Genomic DNA, 21,873 nt, shown 5'->3' on the forward strand with positions numbered 1-21,873 from the left:
CCAAAGTACCGTTCATCTCCGTAAAGTTCATACAGCACATATATTTCCCCAAAGTTACGTGCGTGCCGCTATGTGCATGTCACGTACGTAACTTTGGGGAAATATACGTACAGGCAAGCGATCAAATGTTTGGAAGCCAAAGCTGCGTACTCACGGTAGCGCGTCTGCTATCCAACTCAAAGTCCTTCTGGTTGTGTTGCTGCAGCCAGCCGCTAATACACCGATCCCACCTACAGCTTTCTTCTTTGCTGTCTTCATTGTTCATTAAACAAATTGCAAAAGATTCACCAACACAGTTGTCCAGAATACTGTGGAAGTTTGTGATGAAAACAGACGACTTAATAGCTGGCCACGATGGTGTCCCAATATGTCCGCACAATCCGTGACGTCACGCGCAAACGTCATCATACCGAGACGTTTTCAGCAGAATATTTCGCGGGAAATTTAAAATTGCACTTTACTAATCTAACCCGGCCGTACTGGCATGTGTTGCAATGTTAAGATTTCATCATTGATATATAAACTATCAGACTGCGTGGTCGGTAGTAGTAGGTTTCAGTAGGCCTTTAAGACTTTATTGTCTTGCCGGGAACAAACCGCTTTTAAATGATGTATATGCCCCAGAGGACTAGTAAAGAAATTGGGAAGTATACAGTAGTTAGCACTGTATTTTTGCCTCATCCTTCAATTTACGCATGAGTGAAAAATGCGTGAAGAATTGTACATGGTGGTTTTTTGAGCCCACTGCAGCTAGTCCTGGATAGTCCCACTCCTTAATGCTTCAGTCACACGCAGGATTCTCATAGGAACGAGACAAAAATACAGTGGTACTTAGTGTAGATTTATATACCTGTGTATGGTCATGTTTTTTTTATATCAACAATGAATACCGGTGAGAGGCTCCAGACCGCCATGCCTTTTGTGTTGTTGTAGTCTGACATTTGGAGCATAACCTCACACTCACACTCTCTGGGCAAAAACATTATCAGTCCTGTCACTATAGTTGAAGGTACTGCTTTTGTACTTATACATGTGTACCTAGCTTGCACCTTGTTGGACAGAAAAACTCCCACTATTTGTGTTAGTGTAGAGTAGTGGGCAGATTTCCAGTTCCAGTTCAGGGCATTGTGCAAAGGTATCAGACTATCTCTTTCTGTATCTGTAAATAAACATCTGGCCCTTCAGTCACAGATAACATTATTACCTTCAACATTAATAGCTTAGTGTGTCTAAGGTTAACAGGCTGCAGTTTGCGTGCTCGTCCAACAAGAGGATTTTGTTAATGTGCATCTTTGTTCTTTCCAACCTCCTCCTCCCTCTCTTCTCTGTTTTCCCTCGTACTCAATGACCCTGCAGCTCTGCTGTGTGCAAGTCTGCATTGCTGTGCTCTTTGTCACTTTCCACATTTCTAATCCCTTGTATTCTTTTTTTCTTTCCTTCGATCTTTTGGTCATTCTGCTCCATTTGGGAATAAAAAGACGGAGAAGCAACATGGAGAAATACTCATCTCCTTTGCAACAACATGGTGACTGTAGTTCCAAAGCTGGAGTCTTATGACACAGGAACAGAAGGTAGAGGGGGGATGAAGGGGAGGAAAATGACCTGGGAGCAGATGACTCAGTTAAACATGACATGCTGTTGGCAAAAAAATGGCATGTCCTGTCAAGGGTTCTGTAAGGCCCAATTGAAGACAACATTTAAAAGGGGTATTAGCATAGATTCTACCACAGCAACTAATCAAATGCATCTGTTACATTTTATTTTTTAAATTGTTAGCCACCGGAAGAAAGCTTTGTTGTTATTGCAGTCTCTGTTAGGATAGGATAGGATAGACTTTATTTATACCACAATGGGGAAATTAGGTGGTTGCAGTGCAGCTTCAAAAAGTCCACAAAAAATAAAAAAAAACACATGAAAACAGGAGGGAAACATTAAATAACACAAAGAACATAAAATACATTGAAAGAGCACAGAGCTGATGCAAACAGTACGCTCTGTAAATAAAAAAACAGTATGACATATCATTAAAAAAGAAGAATAAAAATAAAAGTATGCATCCATGGAGAAAAATAATGCTAAATGCTAATTAGCATAATTGGCCATGACACATGTGCTAAAAGTCAGCCAAAACCATGACAAGCAAAACAAACATGTTTAAAAATACAAATTAACTTTCTTCTGTGGCTTCTTTTTGTTATGTCACAAGTCAGAAGTGAGAGTTTTTAGATGAGGTGAAGGAGCCCACAGCAGGACATGCTGATTGTTAAGAAGAGCAAAACATGCTTAAACATTAGAGTCTCAAAAATTGTCACAACAGTCCAGAAAAAGTTGGTGAATTTGTCGCCAGTGGCTTTGAGGCGTCTGAATACTCACCAAATATAGTGACAAAGTCGCTAAATTGGCAACACTAATCCCTTCTGCTACATCTTCTTATTCTATGGTGGACCAGGTGCCTATGAGGTGTGTTACAAAGCAGAGTTACAATGTTGTCTACTAGGGATGGTAATCTTAAAACAAGTCAATATTCCATTTAGAACAATTCTTGATTCAACACAATTCGCGTTTCAAAACGACTCTCGCAATATATTATTTGGTAAAAAATTATAGTAAAACCTTTTCAAAACAGGTTACAGGTTGCAAAGTTCCTCTCGGCTGCTGATGTATAACATATATGCGTAGCAAGTAAGCTCGTGGATGGCCTTGTAAACTTTCCCAAAAATATATAGATGTATAGTATTTAGTATTTAGAATCACAATATATAGGAATTGCGATTCGGATGTTAATCGATTTTTTGAGCACCCCTATTATCTACTGTATTGTAAGCTACATTCACACAGTCCCTTTTAATGTGTTTATGAACAATCACACAGTCCATTTATTTGCATCTTTGTATTCGAATTTAAAATAAAATGAATGTATGGGATCACTGTCGGGTAGATTGTAGTTGACATTTTATAGTGTTAAAAAGGTTGCTCTTTCTGCAATACAGTGCTACCATATAACCCATGTACCTGTGGCATCATTTTGAGTTTTTAATTTTGCAACTGTTGTTGAACTGTGATTTAACCAATGAAAAAAAAAAGGATTATAAACCTCAGCCTTGCTTGACGATAAGCAAGTGTCACTTAGACAAATAAAGGCCCAGAGTAGTTTAGGTTACTAACGAGGAGTTTGAGGAAACGCACTTGTTTTGCTCATCATAACGCCTATTGATGTCGACACTTACGACTTTAGAAATCTGAGAGCAATATGTCTGCCCAGGATCAGAAAACACATCTGGACGTGTCATCTGATCTCTCAGTGTTTTGAAAAGGGGTCTGGAAGACATTAGAGGTAATCCCTCAGTCCGGCCTCTGACACCTCTCCACTCACTGACTGTAGTCCTTCACCCATGACCCCGAGTGACGTTGACACTCATTCTCTCCTTCTTTTGCCGCAGCACGTCGGCTGCGATCGCATTCTGGGCTCAGATGTTCGAGAGGACCGCTGTCGGATCTGCGGGGGTGATGGCAGCAGCTGCGAGTCTGTGGAAGGAGTCTTCAATGACTCTCTGCCAGAAGGAGGTGAAACACTTGAGCATTCTCATCTCCTTGATGCCACAAGAAATCCAACATTCTAGAAAAAAACACTACAAAACAAAATACTTACACTGCATAAATAATCATGACATAAGGAATATACTGCATAGAAAAGAGGAGGGCCCTGTGTGGAACCATGGGGCACACCACAAACTGGAAAAACAATCAAGCCACCACTCAATGCTTTATATTCAGCATATATGGTTTTTGGTGTGGTCAACATCAGGCTTCATAGTGCTCCACACAACATGTTTTGTACATTAAAAAACAGGCAACGACGTGTGACCATTCAGCAGGGATTTTCAACTAAATTGTTTTCGGAGGTACATTTCCAGAAAGCTAAGAACCGGAGAGGCTTCTCCCTATTATTCTTATTTTGTATATTTCGGAGAACATTTGACTTTCCATTCAGTCATCCATTTTCTATACCACTTAACCTCACTCGGGTCGTGGGTAAGCTGGAGCATATCCCAGCTGACTTTGGGCAAGAGGCGGGGTACACCCGAGATTAGTCGCCAGCTTATATTTAGCAGTGATCTCAGACATCCGCTGTTCTTCTAGTCCAGGGGTCGGCAACCTTTACCACTCAAAGAGCCATTTTGGCAAGTTTCACGAATTAAAGAAAATAATGGGAGCCACAAAAAAAAATTTTAAATTTAAAATGAAAAACTCCGCATACAAAGCTTAAATGCTTTGTGCTATGTTAACCAGGGGTCTCAGACACATGCACCGGCACGCACTTTAATGTGGAAATTTGATGTTAGTGCGGCCCGCGAATTTTGAATGAATGGCGCTTGATCGCGTCATACTTGCCAATCCTCTCATTTTTTCCGGGAGACTCCCGAATATCAGAGCGTGAGGGCACTGCTTTTGGCGCCCTCTACAGCCTGCCCAAACAGTGTACCTGCTCGACCACATGTAGAATGCAGTTTCAGCTTGCTCACGTAAGTGACAGCAAGGCGTACTAGGTCAGCAGCCACACAGCTTACACTGACGGTATAGCCGTATAAAACAACTTTAACACTGTTATGTTACAAATATGCGCCACACTTTGAACCCACACCAAAAAAGAATGACAAACACATTTCTGGAGAACATCTGCACTGTAACACAACATAAACAGAACACAACCAATACCCAGAATCCCATGCAGCCCTAACTCTTCCGCTCAACCAACGCACGGAGGTGGGGGGGGTGGGGGGGGGGGTGATGTGTGGGGGGATTTGGTGGTAGCAGGGGTGTATAATCTAGACCGGAAGAGTTAGGGCTGCATGGGATTCTGGGTATTGGTTGTGTTGTGTTTATGTTGTGTTACGGTGGGATGTTCTCCAGAAATGTGTTTTTCATTCTTTTTTGGTGTGGGTTCACAGTGTGGCGCATATTTGTAACGTAACAGTGTTAAAGTTGTTTGATACGGCTACCGTCAGTGTAAGCTGTGTGGCTGATGACTAAGTATGCTTTGCTGTCTCCTATGTGTGCAAGTAAAAGCTACATTCAACATGTGGCCGGGCTGGCACGCTGTTTGTAAATGCTATAGAGAACAACTACTACAGTGCAATCAGGGCACTCCCTTAATTTAGTAATTAGAGTGAAAATAGGATTATATTTTCCCTGGGAGTTATCTAGGAGAGGCACTGAGATCCATAAGTCTCCTGGGAAAATCGGGGGGGTCGGTAAGTATGCAGCTGAGCCGCATCAGAGTGGTCAAAGAGCCGCATGCGGCTCCGGAGCCGCGGGTTGCCGACCCCTGTTCTAGTCAAAGTAGTATATTTTTCTAGATTTACGTATAAACCCGCTGATGCGCTGCGTATTGATCGAGTCCTGTCGCCTTTGTATGTTTTGGTTTGTTCTATTGACATTCAGGAACGCTCGGAAGTAAAATACAGTGATACTATTTGATATAAAACCAGCTAGAAAACGTGTCCTAAACATCTTTGTGTTTAATGTGTTAGTATAGATCAGTCATTCTCAAACAGTGGGGCGGGCCCCCCTGGGGTGGCACGGTGCAATGTCAGGGGGGGGCGCGTAACCTCGAGGAACATGCTTTTTTTGCTGTACCAGAATATGATGAGCGTATGTCGCACTTGGCTTCACTGTAACCACGGTGGGGGATGAGGAAAGACTGGTGTGTTGTTTCTTTTATTTTTGATAAGCTTACAATGTTATGTAGAGATATTGTCATAACAAATTTATCGACAAACAATACTATTTTTAGTCATGGTGGAGAATGTGGGGGCGGCACAAAATATTTCCTTCTTCCTGGGGGGGGGTAACAGAAAATATTTGAGAAGCACTGGTATAGATAGTGTAGGATTGATAAATATTTTGTGGTGATTTTGTTTTGAAATAACACATGCGTGTTTCGTGTGTTCACACCAACACAACTTTGCCGTGTGTTTCAAGGTTACTGTGGGGGGAAGGCTCCGATGTAATAGTGCATTTTTTTTCCTAATATTTTTGGAAGCTACTGGCGACCAGCTGATCTAATGTCCCCCTCTGTTCTCACTCACTCCTGCTCATTCTCACATGAGTCCACTCAGAGCCGTGTATAGACAGAGTATTGACTATTCGGTTTCAGACGATCTCCTGAATGATTGGTCAAAAGCCCCTCACGTGACTACAGGACGCCATGTTGCACACCAACATTGAGCTGCCTACACTGGCCACAGCTGGAGCTATGCATACACTGCACTTCCTCATTCAACATATTTTTTAATTCAAGAGTTTTTTTTGTGTGTAAACATGCATATCCATACACTGTTTTTTTGTTATTGATATGTTTTATTGCTCATCATGATTACAAACATACAAGCAAATCAACAGTCAATTAATTATGGATTGTATACATATATATATATATATATATATATATATATATATATATATATATATATATATATATATATATATATATACATACATATATACTGCATGTATTTCGTCGTGAGTGTGTTAGAAGTCCGCTGGTCACTAAACACTACATGAATGTATACAGCAGAGTCCATCAAATAAAACCACATAATTATACTTTGACAAAATAAAAGCATGTTTTATTGTAACTTTATGAGCTGTAGTATGTTTAAAACTATATTTAGACATATTATTATGGTTAATTTTGCAGAGAAAACTAACGTTACAACGACCTGCAATACATGCATCCGGGCACAGTTGCACACATCCTGCGGTTTAATTGTCCATACTCTCCCTATACCCGAGTCCACTGTCTTTCGGTGATTGATGGTTTGATATGCAGCGGAGCCGGCTTTTTAAATGTCAATATCACCAACGATCACCCTCACATAATCGTAGTTGCCAAAATCGTGATTACGATTAAAATTTGATTTGATTTACTGAGATCCCAATACCACGCGCTAGACAACGTGTGCAAAAAATAAAATAGCATGTATTATGAGTGTGATCTACTAAGAATGCGTGTGCAATTGAAAAGTGGTGCTCACCACCTTATCTAAATGAGGATTTTACCATGGAGACACTTGTGTGCGATGTGTTGAACCAGCAGCACGCATCTATAATCTGTAACACCTTTTCTGAATTGCAATCTAGACCACAGAAACATGTGTAAACTGACACATATTTCTGTTCGCAATGCTGTAGATCGAATCACCAGCGCATTTGTGCGTCTGCAATAAACACAAGAAAATGCATAATGAAGGATGTCTTTACATGCAGGAGATATGTTTTAGTAATATATTTCCTAAATAGAAAAAAACAAACGATATTTTAAAAAAACGCAGACACCAAAACGCATTAATTGAATTAATTATATCCAGCCCTTTAAGTCATCCCGCAGCTATAAAATTATAAAAGAAAAATGATGAATGCTAATATTTTTTAGTTCCGTCAGTCCAAATATGTTGACACACACACGTATGACGGAGGATTCTCGTCTGTCCATCGTCTGTCTGTGCAGTGGGAGCACCTCTTATCTGACACAGCCGTGTGTGTCTGTGTCAGATAGCACGTCCTTCTGACACTTGCGAAATGAAACGCAAAAAAGTTCTCGCGAATGGTGATGAGTGTTGAAAAATCACATTGCGCGTGCTAAATATTTATTAGTTTTGTGGCCGTTCTGATGATCAGCGTATATTTAGCATAGTAATGAAGACAGAGACACAAAATGGATTGCACACCTTATTCTGTTCACTTAACTGACGCAATCCACTTTGCACACGTTTAGTAGATGAGCTTTGCGTGTGCTATCAAGTTTGCACGTGTTATAGTACACGCTTTAGTAAGCCCTTTAGTAAATCTGGCCTTGAGTAAGTAATAAAATGGCATATTGCTGTTGACCAGTAGATATGTCTCATGATTATAATCATGATTTACAGTACTAAACCCACTAACTTGTATGACATCAAGTGCTGCATGACCCAATGAAATGAACTCTAGATGCTGTCAAACATCCGTGGACAGGCTGTCTTCTTCTCATGGGTTTATTACAATCTTTGCAAGCTGGGTAACGTTTGCGGTGGTCTACAACAACATGGCACACAAACAACTATCAGAAATGCAGCCAATATTACATACAGATGATATGTCACGAGACATGTAAATATAAATTAAATACACTGACAACATTAGTAAAGGAAATTTAATTACCATATTTTTCTGACTATAAGTCGCAGTTTTTTTCATAGTTTGGACAGGAGCGATGTATGTGTGGAAATAATTAACACATTACCGTAAAATATCAAATAATATTATTCAGCTCATTCACGCAAGAGACTAGACGTATAAGATTTCATGGGATTTAGCGATTAGGAGTGACAGATTGTTTGGTAAACGTATAGCATGTTCTATATGTTATAGTTCTTTGAATGACTCTTACCATAATATGCTACGTTAACATACCAGGCATGTTCTCAGTTGGTTATTTATGCATCATATAACGTACACTTATTCAGCCTGTTGTTCACTATTCTTTATTTATTTAAAATTGTCTTTCAAATGTCTATTCTTGGTGTTGGGTTTTATCAAATAAATTTCCCCCAAAAATGCGACTTATGCTCCGGTGCGACTTATACTCCGAAAAATACGGTAGCTTAAATATACCTACAATCGAGGCATAATGATGCAATATGTACACAGAGCTAGCCTAAATAGCATGTTAGCATTGATTAGCTTGCAGTCATGCACTGACCAAATATGCTTGATTAGCACTCCAACAATTCAATAACATCAACAAAGCTAACCTTTGTGCAAACACGCACTGCATAAAACGTTTGGTGGACAAAATGAGACAAAGAAGGAATGGCATAAACACGTCTTTCTGTGGCAGCATCGGAGAAAGTTGTACATGTAAACAAACTATGGTGAGTTCAAGGATCGCCACAATTATTAGGACAAATCGGTGCTCGCCAAATACTCTCATCAGTAAAGCATTTTCAATATAAACAGTGGGATTGCTAACAATTAGGGAGATTTGTGTCATGTTTGTCCTACAAAACCCATATTAAAACAAAAAATATATTTTTTCCCCATCCATTTTCCATTTTCATACATTTTTGAAAAAGCTCTAGGGAGCCACCAGGGCAGCGCTAAAGAGCTGCATTGCGCTCTACAACCGCAGGTTGCTGACCCCCGGACTAGGGCTTTACAGGTCCTTTGCTCCAAGTCCATCACATAGAAAAACTAATCTAATCCACTTTTCTGTCTTTGTGTCTGTCTTCCAACCAAAACCCTCTGAACTAAATTCTTTTTCCACACCTCCATCTTGACTCTTCGAACATTGCCTGTCCCATAAAGAGGTTTCCTGTCAAGCCTCTCCTTTCTTTTCGTGGTTGAAGCACTGGAAGATATTATTGTATGCCTCACTTTTCATTCCTTTTTCATCAAGAAAGACTGGAGTTATTTGCAGGGCTGCTTTGGCCGCCTGGTTGGCAAAGCAAAGATGGAGCCAAGGAAGGGGAAAGAAATGAAAGGGACAGGAAAACAGATTGAGGGAATATAGTGAAGAGGCGGTTCATCTGGATTTTTTTATTCGTGTGAAAAGAGCTGAGCAGAGTGGCTGAGGCACACTGCCAGGGAATGCGACCGGAATCTGAAGCTTTTCCTCAGTCTATCGGCATCCCACAGAGTTAAACACTACTCATGCATCACGTCCCCTGTTGCCCAGAAAACAGTGCTATTCCTTGATTTCGCTTTTACCAGCTTTGACCTGATGTCTTTGAGTGTGTGCTTGACAGTTGGAATTCTGTCCCCTTTTATATTTCTGTCATTGGTGAGCGAATGTGGTCCAGTGGCAAAATGTGTTTGTAATTTGACTTGTGTTTACCACGCAGGCTATGAAGAGGTCATCCGAATCCCAAAAGGTTCAGTGTTCATTCACATACAGGAGCTCAACGTATCCATGAACCACCTAGGTAAGATGCCATGACGGTGTAACTGCCTAAGTCAAAGGCCATTCGCAGCCTGTGGCTTCTTCTTTATTGGCTCTCTGCAAATTATAGAAATAAAAAAACTGCAGAAATAGGTACAAAAGACAAAAAGCTGGAATGTTAATAATTACACCCGAAGACTATGAATTGTTGCCTGTTCATCCTGGAACCACAGTTTTCTAATTAAGTGTCGAAAGTGCTAGTCATCGAGTTAAAAGCCCAAGCTGTCGGGTTGTTTTCCAGCACGACTCTTGATTGCCACTGGATGCTCTGCCACTGCAGCGGACTCTTTCCATCACTATTTCAGTGTCAGTTTCCAGCGCCTGCGTATATTTAGCGCATCCCTGCGCTAGATATACACAGAACTCTTATATTTGCCGGTCGCCGCAACACGGTGGATCCATTTAGCTAAAATCTGCTTGTGTTGGACAGGAAGTCATGCACAAACCATCAATCAATCAAAGTTTACTTATATAGCCCTAAATAACGAGTGTCTCAAAGGGCTGCACAAGCCACAACGACATCCCACATCAGGGCAAGAAAAAACTCAACCCAATGGGATGACAATGAGAAACCTTGTCCCCCCCTGGGCAACCTGTGCAATGGACGTCGAGTGGATCTAGCATAATATAAACCCAAAAAATGATCTTGTTTTGTTTTGAAAATAAAATACTCAGTTTTCAAGGCGGATCGTACTTTACATTTTGAAACTTTCTAATGGGCGGGGACAGACATGAGGTCAACTTGTCAAAGGTTTTCCGACGTAATAGACAGATACGTTATTAATCCAGAGGGAAATTCAATTCAACCTTGTTGACACAAATGGATGATGCCATGCCTATTCTGGAGGTCCAAAATTAAAGAATAATATTACAGGCATATCCCGGGCAACTATATGGGGGCATATGTTAAATACTAGCTGATACTGGAGCCGGGGAAACAGGGAAGTGGTTGGTGAGAGTGGAATGAGATGTGTGTGTGTACAACACTCGCCAGGGATGATGTTACTGTTTTGTTGTTGCTTGCTACAAAAAAAATTCAGTTGTCGTTCTGCAAGGCAAAACTGACGTCTTTTCCTCGATTCAAGTCAAGTCAGTGCTGTATCAGACTGTGGGTATTAATGGAAGGCAAAGCTTGAGATGTTCTGCCGTGTTGGCGAATGAGGTTTACACAGTTTTCCTTCTACCTCACAATTCTGTTCCAGTTTATTCCGAATGCAGACCTGCCAACATGAATATATTTTTCATACTAGCGTGATGTGCACCTCCAAACAAATCTAATCCCATTGACCTTAAAGGCTGTGATTGGTCAGCTTGTAGAACATTATTTCCTTTTTGTACACAAATCATTCAGAAGGTATCTGAATGACCATTGGCCATTGGCCATTTGTGGCCATTGGCCAATTGTGGCCAATGGCTCGTTTTTAAGTGGAGTGTAGTCTTTTTGATTGATGATTTAATCAACCACATAAAATGGTGTGTTTTAATAATTATTGTCCCAATAGTTTCTCTCATGTATTTGTGCCATAAGATAATTAACCATGTGACATTTCAGTGCATTGATTTGTTCCATGTACTTTCATCTCTTCTGTGCTCCAGTGCTGAAGACTAAAAGTGATCATTACTTTCTCAATGAGAAGCTGACCGCTGACACGCCGCAGCGGTTAAATGTTGCTGGAACAACTTTCCACTACAGACGCCCTACAGATGGACCGGAAACTCTTGAGGCTCTGGGACCAACAAATATGACCCTCATTGTCATGGTAAACATTTGTTAGCTACTGTATATATTTCTATGTATTTGTTTATTCTGTGTATTATATGCAGTGATAAAAACGAGACACAAGTAAATGTGTTTACTAAAAATCTGTATGCAGGTGATGGTAATGGAGGAGAACCCTGGAATCCACTATCGTTTTAACCCCCCTGTCAACCGGGATCCCCTGATTGGTTTTGCCTGGTACCACACATCCTGGTCACACTGTTCTGCTCTCTGTGCTGGAGGTAGACACCGCCCTTACAACAAGATGCAATTTACAAGGCTTGATACTTAAAGGAGACCTATTATCCAAAACCAACCCTTTCTTACTTATTATTGTGTATATGGGAACTGCATAAGTTGCGGAAATTTTTGAATCAAACAGAGGAATGGCGGAGAAATGTATTTTAAAAAATCTTGCTTTCCTTCATACTTCTTCCAAACGAGCCGTTAGGAATTTTCCCAATTTGTGATATTTTTCCCAAGTGTGATATAAGCGGATATCTCCATATATGGTAGAGATTTAACCAAAGAGCTTTGCGCGAACTGCCATCGTCGTCCGACATTGTAGTTACTAAGTTCCTTCTTTTTCTCTATCCTCTTGTTGTGGGGCAGACTGTCTCGTACATGCACATGCATCCACCGCTGTTGTTGTAATTGGTTGAACTTGGTAAAAGAAGTTTGAAAAGTAATAGTAATGGTTTATAATTTTGAACATGCCAAAAAAGTTACATTCAAGTACATCATATGTTTACAGTTACACAATTCAACATGTGTGAAAAGGAGTAGGAAGAAGCAGAGCATATGCTTCTCCATAAAAAAGCTACCTCAAACAAACCTGAATATAAAAATTAATGAGGAGGTCATTGAACAAGTACCTGAAGTCAAATATTTGGGCATAATCATAGACTATCAGCTGAATTTTAAAAGTCACATTAAGAAGATGTGTAAAACCCTGAAGGCAAACCTAGGCTGTTTTAAGATTATAAGACACTGCTTAACTCTTAGCTGTGCTTTTACTTTTATGAATGCAATGATTCTGTCACACATATCTTATGGCTTAACCACATGGTCCCAGGCACACCAGTCATCAATCAAGACCATTGAGTGTCTTTATAACCGCACCTTGAAAGTTCTAGACAAGAAGAGTATACGATATCATCATTGCCAAATTTTAACCAAATACAATATTTTAAGTTTTACCAATTTTATTTTGTTACACACAGTCAAACTGGTTTTTAAATGCTTGCATAACTCTGCTCCCCAATTGCTCTGCAAGGCAATTACAAGACTGCAAAGTGGTACCAGATCTACCACCCGAGCAATGTCAAAAGGCAACTGTTGTGTTCCATTCCGTAGAACATCTTTTGCCCAGACTGCCTTTTCAATAAAAGGACCACAACTATGGAACTCTTTACCGGACACTTTGAAAAGTATACCTGCACTTGTCACTTTCAAAAAACAAACAAAATTATGGCTAGTTGAGCAACAATCGTGTTCCCATGTTTAGTTTTTACTCATTTTTACTAATTGGTTTTTATCTAGTCTGCACTTTGTCTGTGTTATTATTATTATTATTGGCTTTTATCTAGTTTGCACTTTGTCTGTGTTATTACTATTATCATTATTATCAACTCACTCTATTTTTTATTTTCCTATTTTAATGATGTTGGATCTGTGTTGTTGTTGTTGTTGGGGACAAGTGTTGTAAATTAGCTTTGGCTACAAACACTGTGATGCATGCATCGGATAACTGTTTCAGATGTCTATGTTTTTGTATCTGTCCCTATTTCAAATAAACCTCTATAAAATAATAATAATATTTAATTAGACCTCTTCTCAAGTCACAGCAATTACTAATAATTACAGTAATTAACGTAAAGGATAAAGATACTGTATGTAATAGTAGAGTTAATACAGTTTGTAGATAAATGCGAATAAAGGAGTAAGGAGTGACAGAAAAAATGTTCAGAATGTGCAATAATGCCTTGAATTAGGATCAAATAATGAAGAGTAAACACTATGTACAGGAGTAGAATAAACGTAAACACTGTAGAATGATTTGCATAAACTGTTATACTAATTAGAGAAATATGTAATAGATGATACCTAATAATTACTAAGCAATGGGAACTTGACTATAAACACTTTGTAAAATAATGCACACTAACTCTTCAAACCTTTTGAGCCCTAGTTTATGTGTTTTGTGTTAATAAAGTCCATCTGGTTGCTGCTTTGAAAGTGACAAGCATTTTTATTTGTATGTTTGTGCTGAATGTTCTGATTGTATTGTCTTGACTTTCAGGTGAGCAGATCCAGCAGGTGGGTTGTAGGAAGCTATCAGACCACTCCATTGTTTACAACCACTTCTGTGATAAGAAGAACAAGCCCAAAGAGAGGCGCAGATTCTGCAATACTGAGCCATGTTCCCCAACGTGAGTGTTTGCTGGTGTATTTATGTTCACACAATCCTGACACACAGTAATCATTATCGTCTTGCTCAGCTGGTGGACAGGAAAGTGGTCGGAGTGCAGTCGCAGCTGCAATGGTGGCCTGAGGACCCGCGAGGTGTTATGCAAAAGGAGGCTCTCTGCATTAGAAGAGAAGGTCCTGGATGACTCCGCCTGCCCTCCTTCACGGCCCTCATTTACTGAACCCTGCAACAACCACAGCTGCCCCCCGGAGTGGTTGGCCCTGGACTGGACGGAGGTAGGCAGAAGAAATCCTACTGCAACTGAAAAGTTATGTTTTCGTTCTTTTCATTTAAAGCAGGGCTTTACAACTTGCGGCCCAGGGGCTAAATCTGGCCCGGGAATGACACCAAACTGGCCCCGAGTTCAGTTCAAAACAATCATTTTTGCAGAAAATTCCTAAAAAACACTAAAGTGCTCCTGTTGTATAAAGTAATTTGGACCACTGTAAACACACGGATAACATTTCCATGCACTAAATTAGTCTAATTTCTCAAATATTTCGGCTCTAAAGAAGCATCCTAAGACCAATTGAAACATTAGTTGTAAGATGATCATGTTTGGCTTTTGAGAAACTGGACTAACACACCTAAATTATGCGATTTGAAACCGGGGGCCTCATGTATCAAGCTTCGTACGCAAAAAAACCTGCACTACGCCCTTTTTTACGGCAAAGTTGAGATGTATCAAAACTGACGTTGACATGGAAATGTGCACCTCTTCTAAAGTTTTTTTTGTACCATTGTAGAGACTATCTTTTCAAACAGGGTGCAACACTAATTTCCCCGAGTCAATTTTGGCCACGCACATCTATCTTCTTGATAACTCAATGACGACAACCTTCTTGTTTTTATACGTATACTTTACTGAGGGAACACAATAACAAACCGGCCACTGCCGTTCACATAAACAGACTAAACACCGGAGCCCGCGCATAGAGCAATGCATGCTGGGAATTACCGTAAATACACTAAAAGAGTGTACCATAATAATGCGCAATGCAAAAACAGAACATTTACAATCTCCCACTTTTTCTTTTTAGTTTTTTTAACACAAAAATCACAGTCTATTATTAATGTCCATAAGTATGAAAATGTAAGCACATGGTGATCAACAAATAAAACTTATACAAAAAAAACTGTCCACAAAAGAATAGTCTCTATTCCAGTTTCCACTCTCCAACACTGAGTGCCTTTAGGAGCTGAAGTGCGGATGCACCTCGTTTTGTCAAACAGTCAGCTAGCTGCTCTCCAGTAGGTGGCCAGAGAATCTGTTGAATTCTTTTACACTGAAGAAGTTCTTTGATGCCACTTATTTCAAGGCGGAGCCTTTTCTCTGTCACTCACTTAGTAGACTTGATGGCGTCTGCAAGGGAGTGGTTATCAGTGACACACACTATTGGTAAGACATGTTGTGATACATTCCCTGTGGTAAGTTCTGCATGAAGGTCAGATAAAGAAATGGCACTGTCAATAGCATCGGCAAGGGCAAGAGTTTCTCCAGCAAGAGTGCTCCGTACGACTCTTCTGATCTTTTTTGACTGCCAATACACAGGGGAGAATCTTCCTTCCTCACCCATCAGCAGAATGAGATGTCCCCCTTGAGTGCCTCCATCTGTAAGGTTTCCCAGGGAGGCGTCGCAGAACACTACTAGCTTTAGAGAACTGTCTTTTCCCAGGTTCTGAAACTTCAGTGTCACATGTTCTGATTTCAATTTTTTCACCACCTTGTTTGTGTCATGTAAAGTCTGCACAGTAGCATGTTTTATGTTAGCTGCAAGGACACATGTATCAAACATAATATCCGGTCTACTTTGTCTGGCAACCCACAGAAGTTGACCTATTTTTGATCTCAGGTCATCAATTTCACTTTCAGTCAAAAGAGCATCCCGTCTCATGGCTCTGGAGATGTCTATGTGAATTGGCTGGAGATTCTGTATGTAATTGTCTTGATGCATACATGTTACTCCATTTACAGTGAAATACTCCATGCCTACATAGCGAAAGCTGTCATGTTCTTCTCTGCCCACTTGAAAGGCAGATTGCAGGTGAGGGATTACAGTTGTTGTGAAAATCTGTGAACCACCCCAGATGAAATCATCAACATGACAAGCAAGCACCCCAGACACATTACAATCTTTATCCAACCAATAAAATATAGCAGGGTCAATTTGTGACATCTTTCCTCCAGTTTGCAACATTGTTTCTTTAACCCTATTGTACCAGTACAGTGATGCATCATTTAGTCCAGGGGTCACCAACCTTTTTGAAACCAAGGGCTACTTCTTGGGTACTGATTAATGCGAAGGGCTACCAGTTTGATACACACTTAAATAAATTGCCAGAAGTAGCCAATTTGCTCAATTTACCTTTAACTCTGTTATTATTAATAATTAATGATATTTATCTTTGTGGAAACACTGATCATCTTAATGATTTCTCACAATAAATATATATAGAAACAGATAAATATCAATATGTAACACTTTATTTTTATATTTTCTCTAAGTGCAGATTTTTCAAATGGAACATTTTCAAATGATCACTTCTAAGACAGTCTTGTGAAATCACAATATCCCATTTTAACTAGCTAGCCACTAACATTTTTTAACAAATCATGAATTACTTTGCACCATGTTTGTACAAATAATAACTCATGTAAAATACAAAAGTAAACTCTCAAATTTTTAAATCATGTCACACTTTGAACTGGACACCAAATCTGTTATCTGTTTCTTTGTCAGTTAGTGGGAAGCCTGGCATTGCATGCTGTTAACTAGTGTGTTGTACTCTGGTGTGTAACTTGACACTGCAACTCTGAGTGAGTCTTGCAGATGTGCATCAGTGAGGCGTGTTCTGTGTTTGTTCTTGATGAAGTTCATGTCAGAAAAGGCTGATTCACAAAGATAAGATTTTTCCTCATTGTTTGCGGAACCTTCTTAATATTTTGGACATATTTTCACAGCAATCTGGCCTTAAGCTTAATTATGATAAATGTAAAATGTTAAGGATCGGAAATCTAAAGGGAACGTCCTTTCGAATGGAATGCAAAGTGCCTGTTTTGTGGACAGATGGACCAGTTAACATACTTGGTGTTGTTGTCCCAGAAAATCTGGAAGATCTAGGCTCAGTAAATTATGATAATTGACTAAGAAAGCTGGACAAAATTATGCAATTATGGAAAGGGAAATCCCTAACCTTGTATGGTAAAATGTCTATTGCCAACTCGTTAATTATTCCTCAATTTATTTATTTGTTTTTGTCATTACCAGCTCCATCACAAAACTTTAAGATTTATGAGCGGAGGGTCTTCGATTTTGTCTGGAACGGCAAACCAGAAAAGATTAAAAGAAAGGTTTTGTACAAAGAGTATGAATATGGGGGCCTGAAACTTCTCAACCTTGAAGCTATGTGTCTGTCTTTAAAAGCATCAATTGTTCCAAAGATGTATTTAAACATTGAGTGGTACACAAATGTCCTGTTGGACAAAAAACAGGTACTGTATCAAAATAAATTGTATCCTTTTTTACAAGTGATCCCCTCCCAGAGAGTCTGCTGGGAAACATGGCGGGGTTCATAAAGGAAACAATCCACTCATAGTGGTGTTTTCAATTTTATGTGCCAGAAAAAAGAGACGATATTTTGCAGCAGTTAATATGGATGAACTCTAATATTGTAATAGATGGAAAGCCTTTCTTTTGGAAAAATATGTTTGAAAGAGGAATCATTTTTGTCAATGATATTATCAATGAGAATGGTAAAATTATGAAGTATGATGAATTTAGAGCTATGTATGGTGATGCTTGCTCAAGCTTTTCATTTTATCAACTAACTGGAGTAATTGGGAAAAGATGGAAACAAATAATTAATTATGGAACTACTAAATTATTAGTTTGTAAACCTCTAATAAGAAATTCTAGTTGGCAAAAAGGAACTAAAATAAATAGAAAAATATATAATTTTTATTTAATAAAGAAATCTTTGAAGGCTGCCTCATACAACACAAATGGAAAATGGGAGGACTTTTTTGACTGCCCGTTGCCATGGGATGCCATATTCAAACTAATCTATAAAACCACTATCGATGTGCAAAATCGTTATTTTCAAATTAAAATTATTTATAACTTCTTACCCACAGGGAAAATGTTAAAATTATGGAATACGACAGAGTCAGATGATTGCCGATTTTGTTGTCAGGAGCCTGAATCCACCCTGCATTTGTTTTGGTATTGTCATATTGTGTCTTTGTTTTGGGTGGAAGTTGAAAAAATGTGTTTAAGGATTGGTTTGTTTATGAAGCTTAATGTGGTTTCTGTTATTTTAGGAGAGTTCATTGACAATCATGATTTAGTCAATTTAATTATAGTACTCGGTAAAATGTTTATTTTTAAGGCCAACAACAGATATTCACTTAGTATTACTTTCTTTAAAACATTTATTCAGTATTTTCTAACTTTAGAAAGTTACATGGTTGAAAACGATAATGATGCCAAAAAACATTTAAAAAAAAGATGACAAGTCCTCAAAGGCTTATTTTGAAAGTATAATTATGTTTATAGATTATATGATATCTGTTGTTGTGTTCCCTAATTTGAGTGACCTGGACATAATCTGGACTGTACATAAATGCTTATTTTGAAAATGTAATTTTGTTTGTAAATTATATGCAATCTGTTGTGTTCCCTAATTTTTTTCTGTGTACATGAATGAAGGTGTGTGTTGCTGAGTCTGACTTGGACATTATCTGGACTGGGCCTGGTTTAAAAAACCCTTTAAACAAATCTAATTTCATTGACAACCTGGTCTGTTGAAGATAAGGCCCTTTTTGAAAAAATAAAATAAAATAAGATAAATAAATAAAAAACATTTTCTTGGATAAAAAAGAAAGTAAAACAATATAAAAATAATTACATAAAAAATAGTAATTAATGAAAATGTTAGTGGACCAGCAGCCTATACAATCATGTTTGCTTCAGGGACTGTGTCCCTTGCAGATGTGTTGTCTATGTTGTGGGAACCAGAATATTGGTAGCAGAAAGAAATAACCCCTTTTGTGTGAGTGGGTGTGGATGAGTGTGCATGGGGGAGGTTGTTTGGGTTGATGCACTGATTGAAAGTGTATCTTGTGTTTTTTCTATGTAGATTTAATTAAAAAAAAAAAAAAAAAAAAAATTTTTTTTTTTTTTTTTTTAATTTTTTTTTTTTTTTTTTTTTTTTTTTTAGAACAGGCCCGCGGGCGACTCATCTGGTCCTTACGGGCGACCTGGTGCCCGCGGGCACCGCGTTGGTGACCCCTGATTTAGTCCATAAACACATTTGTTTAGCTTCCATAGAGTTCCCTCACTCTTGGCTTCAGGTGGTGGACGAACATAGATGTCTCGGGATAACTCATTTCCTTGAAGGAATGCTGACTTAATGTCCATAGAGTGGGGTGTCCATCGGTTTTGACATATCACAGACATGAGTAGTGTAAGAGACTCTGAGGCACATGTTGGCGAGTCTTTTGGGAGATCTTTTGTGTTTAGCTCTTCAAATCCTCTCGCCACTAGCCTTGCTTTTGGAACTATGCCGTCTGGTGTGTCTTTGAGTGTACACACCCATCTTGTCGAAATGCATTTTTGTCCCATGTTTTTTACTTCATCAAACACACCGTGTTTCTCCCAGTTACTGATTTCAGTAAGTTTAGCTGATTCAAATGACACATCCTTTGTAACAAGTACATCCTCGTGATCAGATGGCTGTTCCACCCTGTCCAATGATTGAATCTGCAGTGTGTCAACCTGTGAAAGGTCAGCTGACCTTGTTGTGCCAGTGAGGTTAACTGGCTCAGTGTACTCCAGATTGTACCAGTTCTTGTGTTTTCCAGTTGGCTTTCCCGCTCAACCTAGCACTTTTGCTGTGTGTGAAATTCCAGTGTCTCTTTCCACATACTTAATGAATTGTCCTGCCTTTAGATTCATACTACGGTCTGTTCTTATGATAGAAGGTTGTCTGTCAGATGGATCATTATCTTGCTCATTGCTGTCTCTGTCATTATTAGAGCTCCCTGCCGCATTCTCTGTGTTAGGCACACTGTCTCCATCACTAGATACAGTATTGGGTAGATCTTCAACATGTTCAATGCCACATTCTGCTGCATTAAGTTCTGTCTGGCTTTCTTGGCTGTCACGAGACGTGTCAGTGTAGTGATCTATGGCCTTGCGCAGTCTACAGCGATGCACCCGGACATAGGAGCCTCCATGTCTAACAAATATTACCACCCCGTCTTGTCCAATTACCACCCCAGGGCCTTTCCATTCATTGCAGTCCATTCTTTTGTAGTACACTTTATCTCCAGTTTCGTAGTATTCATCTGCTGCGAAGCTGTGTGCGCAGAGCTCTCCTGATTCTCTCAGAGCACTCTGCCTCAGTAAACGCTGTCCTTGCTTCATGCAATGCTGAAATGTGCTGTCCTACCCATTTACTCATGGTACTGCCCTCCAGGGCAGGTGGTTTATCAACCAGCACAGAAGGTAGGTTCGGGTTTTGTCAAAACACCAGCTGGTATGGACTAAATCCATGCACATTGTGCATTGTATTCTTTGCCATCAAGGCCCAATCTAGGGCTGTTTTCCAGTCACAAACACTGCTTTTCTTCACTTTTAACAGGATCTCTGTAAGGGTCTGGTTATGTCTTTCCATCAATCCATTACTCCATGGACTGTAGGCAGCAGTGGTTTTCACTTCAATATTAAAGTTCTCAGCCATGTCCCTCATTTCCTCGTTATTGAATTCACCTCCATTGTCACAACAAATCTTAGATGGGGCTCCATGAACACTCACCCAGGAATGAATAAAGTGCCTCACAATTTCACTGGATTTTTTTGTTGTAACAATGCTACCAGCACTGAACCTGGTGAAGTGATCAATCATGTGGAGGTACCACACATTTGGTTCTAGCTCGTGTAAATCTAATGCCACAGTTTCATTGTATGTTGAAGCCATTGGTAGACCAACTGATGGCTTTGGTTTGGGCTTGTTGTACTTGAGACATGTTTCACAGCTACTTACGATGTCATTCAGAATAGTAACACTCTCATCATCATTACTTCCAGCACTAATTAGTAATTTTTTGAGTTTATCAACTGAGGCATGTCCAAACTGCTTGTGAAGTTTCACCAATACTTTGAGTTTTTCATCTTTACTCATGCCATCTCTTATGGCCAGAACTTCATCAGTTTGGGGTTCATTCTCACGGGTGGCTGTGCAATCTCTGTCCACTATGTTTACACAGTGGTGTCCAGAGGATGTAATCTCAAGAGGCACTGGTTTCTGAAACATTGTGGCTTTATCATTCTCAATGTCAAGCACTGCTTTTGCCCTCTTAAGTGACGTTTTACTTAGTAGTAAAGGAATGTTCACTGAGACCACCTCAGTCTCTATGTGGAACCTGGTTTGTCCTATTTTTGCTGGGACTTTTACTTTTTTTATGGAATGAACAACTTGTCCATCACCAAACTTAAAAGCTCTTCTACTCTGTGTATTTTCAATTTTTTTCTTGTCACTCTCCTTCAGTGTATGAATGTAATTCTCCAGCCATTTTTCACCACAGACTGTTCTGGTGCATGCAGTGTCAATTACAGCTGAACCTAAGGCTTCTACCATGAATATTTCAGCATCAGAAACTGA

General features: G+C 39.4%; 1 protein-coding gene across 1 annotated transcript in view; it reads left to right on the top strand.

Moving 5' to 3' along the window:
* The window catches only part of LOC133635426 (A disintegrin and metalloproteinase with thrombospondin motifs 10-like), a 105,151-nt gene that overhangs the window by 69,447 nt on the left and 13,831 nt on the right, over positions 1 to 21,873 (top strand). The window contains exons 17-22 of the mRNA XM_062028623.1: positions 3,441 to 3,564; positions 9,882 to 9,962; positions 11,576 to 11,739; positions 11,854 to 11,980; positions 14,041 to 14,170; positions 14,240 to 14,444. Coding sequence (XP_061884607.1) covers positions 3,441 to 3,564; positions 9,882 to 9,962; positions 11,576 to 11,739; positions 11,854 to 11,980; positions 14,041 to 14,170; positions 14,240 to 14,444 — 831 coding nt within the window. The remainder of the gene's footprint in view (positions 1 to 3,440; positions 3,565 to 9,881; positions 9,963 to 11,575; positions 11,740 to 11,853; positions 11,981 to 14,040; positions 14,171 to 14,239; positions 14,445 to 21,873) is intronic.

This window comes from Entelurus aequoreus, linkage group LG19 (assembly GCF_033978785.1).
Source record: "Entelurus aequoreus isolate RoL-2023_Sb linkage group LG19, RoL_Eaeq_v1.1, whole genome shotgun sequence".
Classification (NCBI taxonomy): Eukaryota; Metazoa; Chordata; class Actinopteri; order Syngnathiformes; family Syngnathidae; genus Entelurus; species Entelurus aequoreus.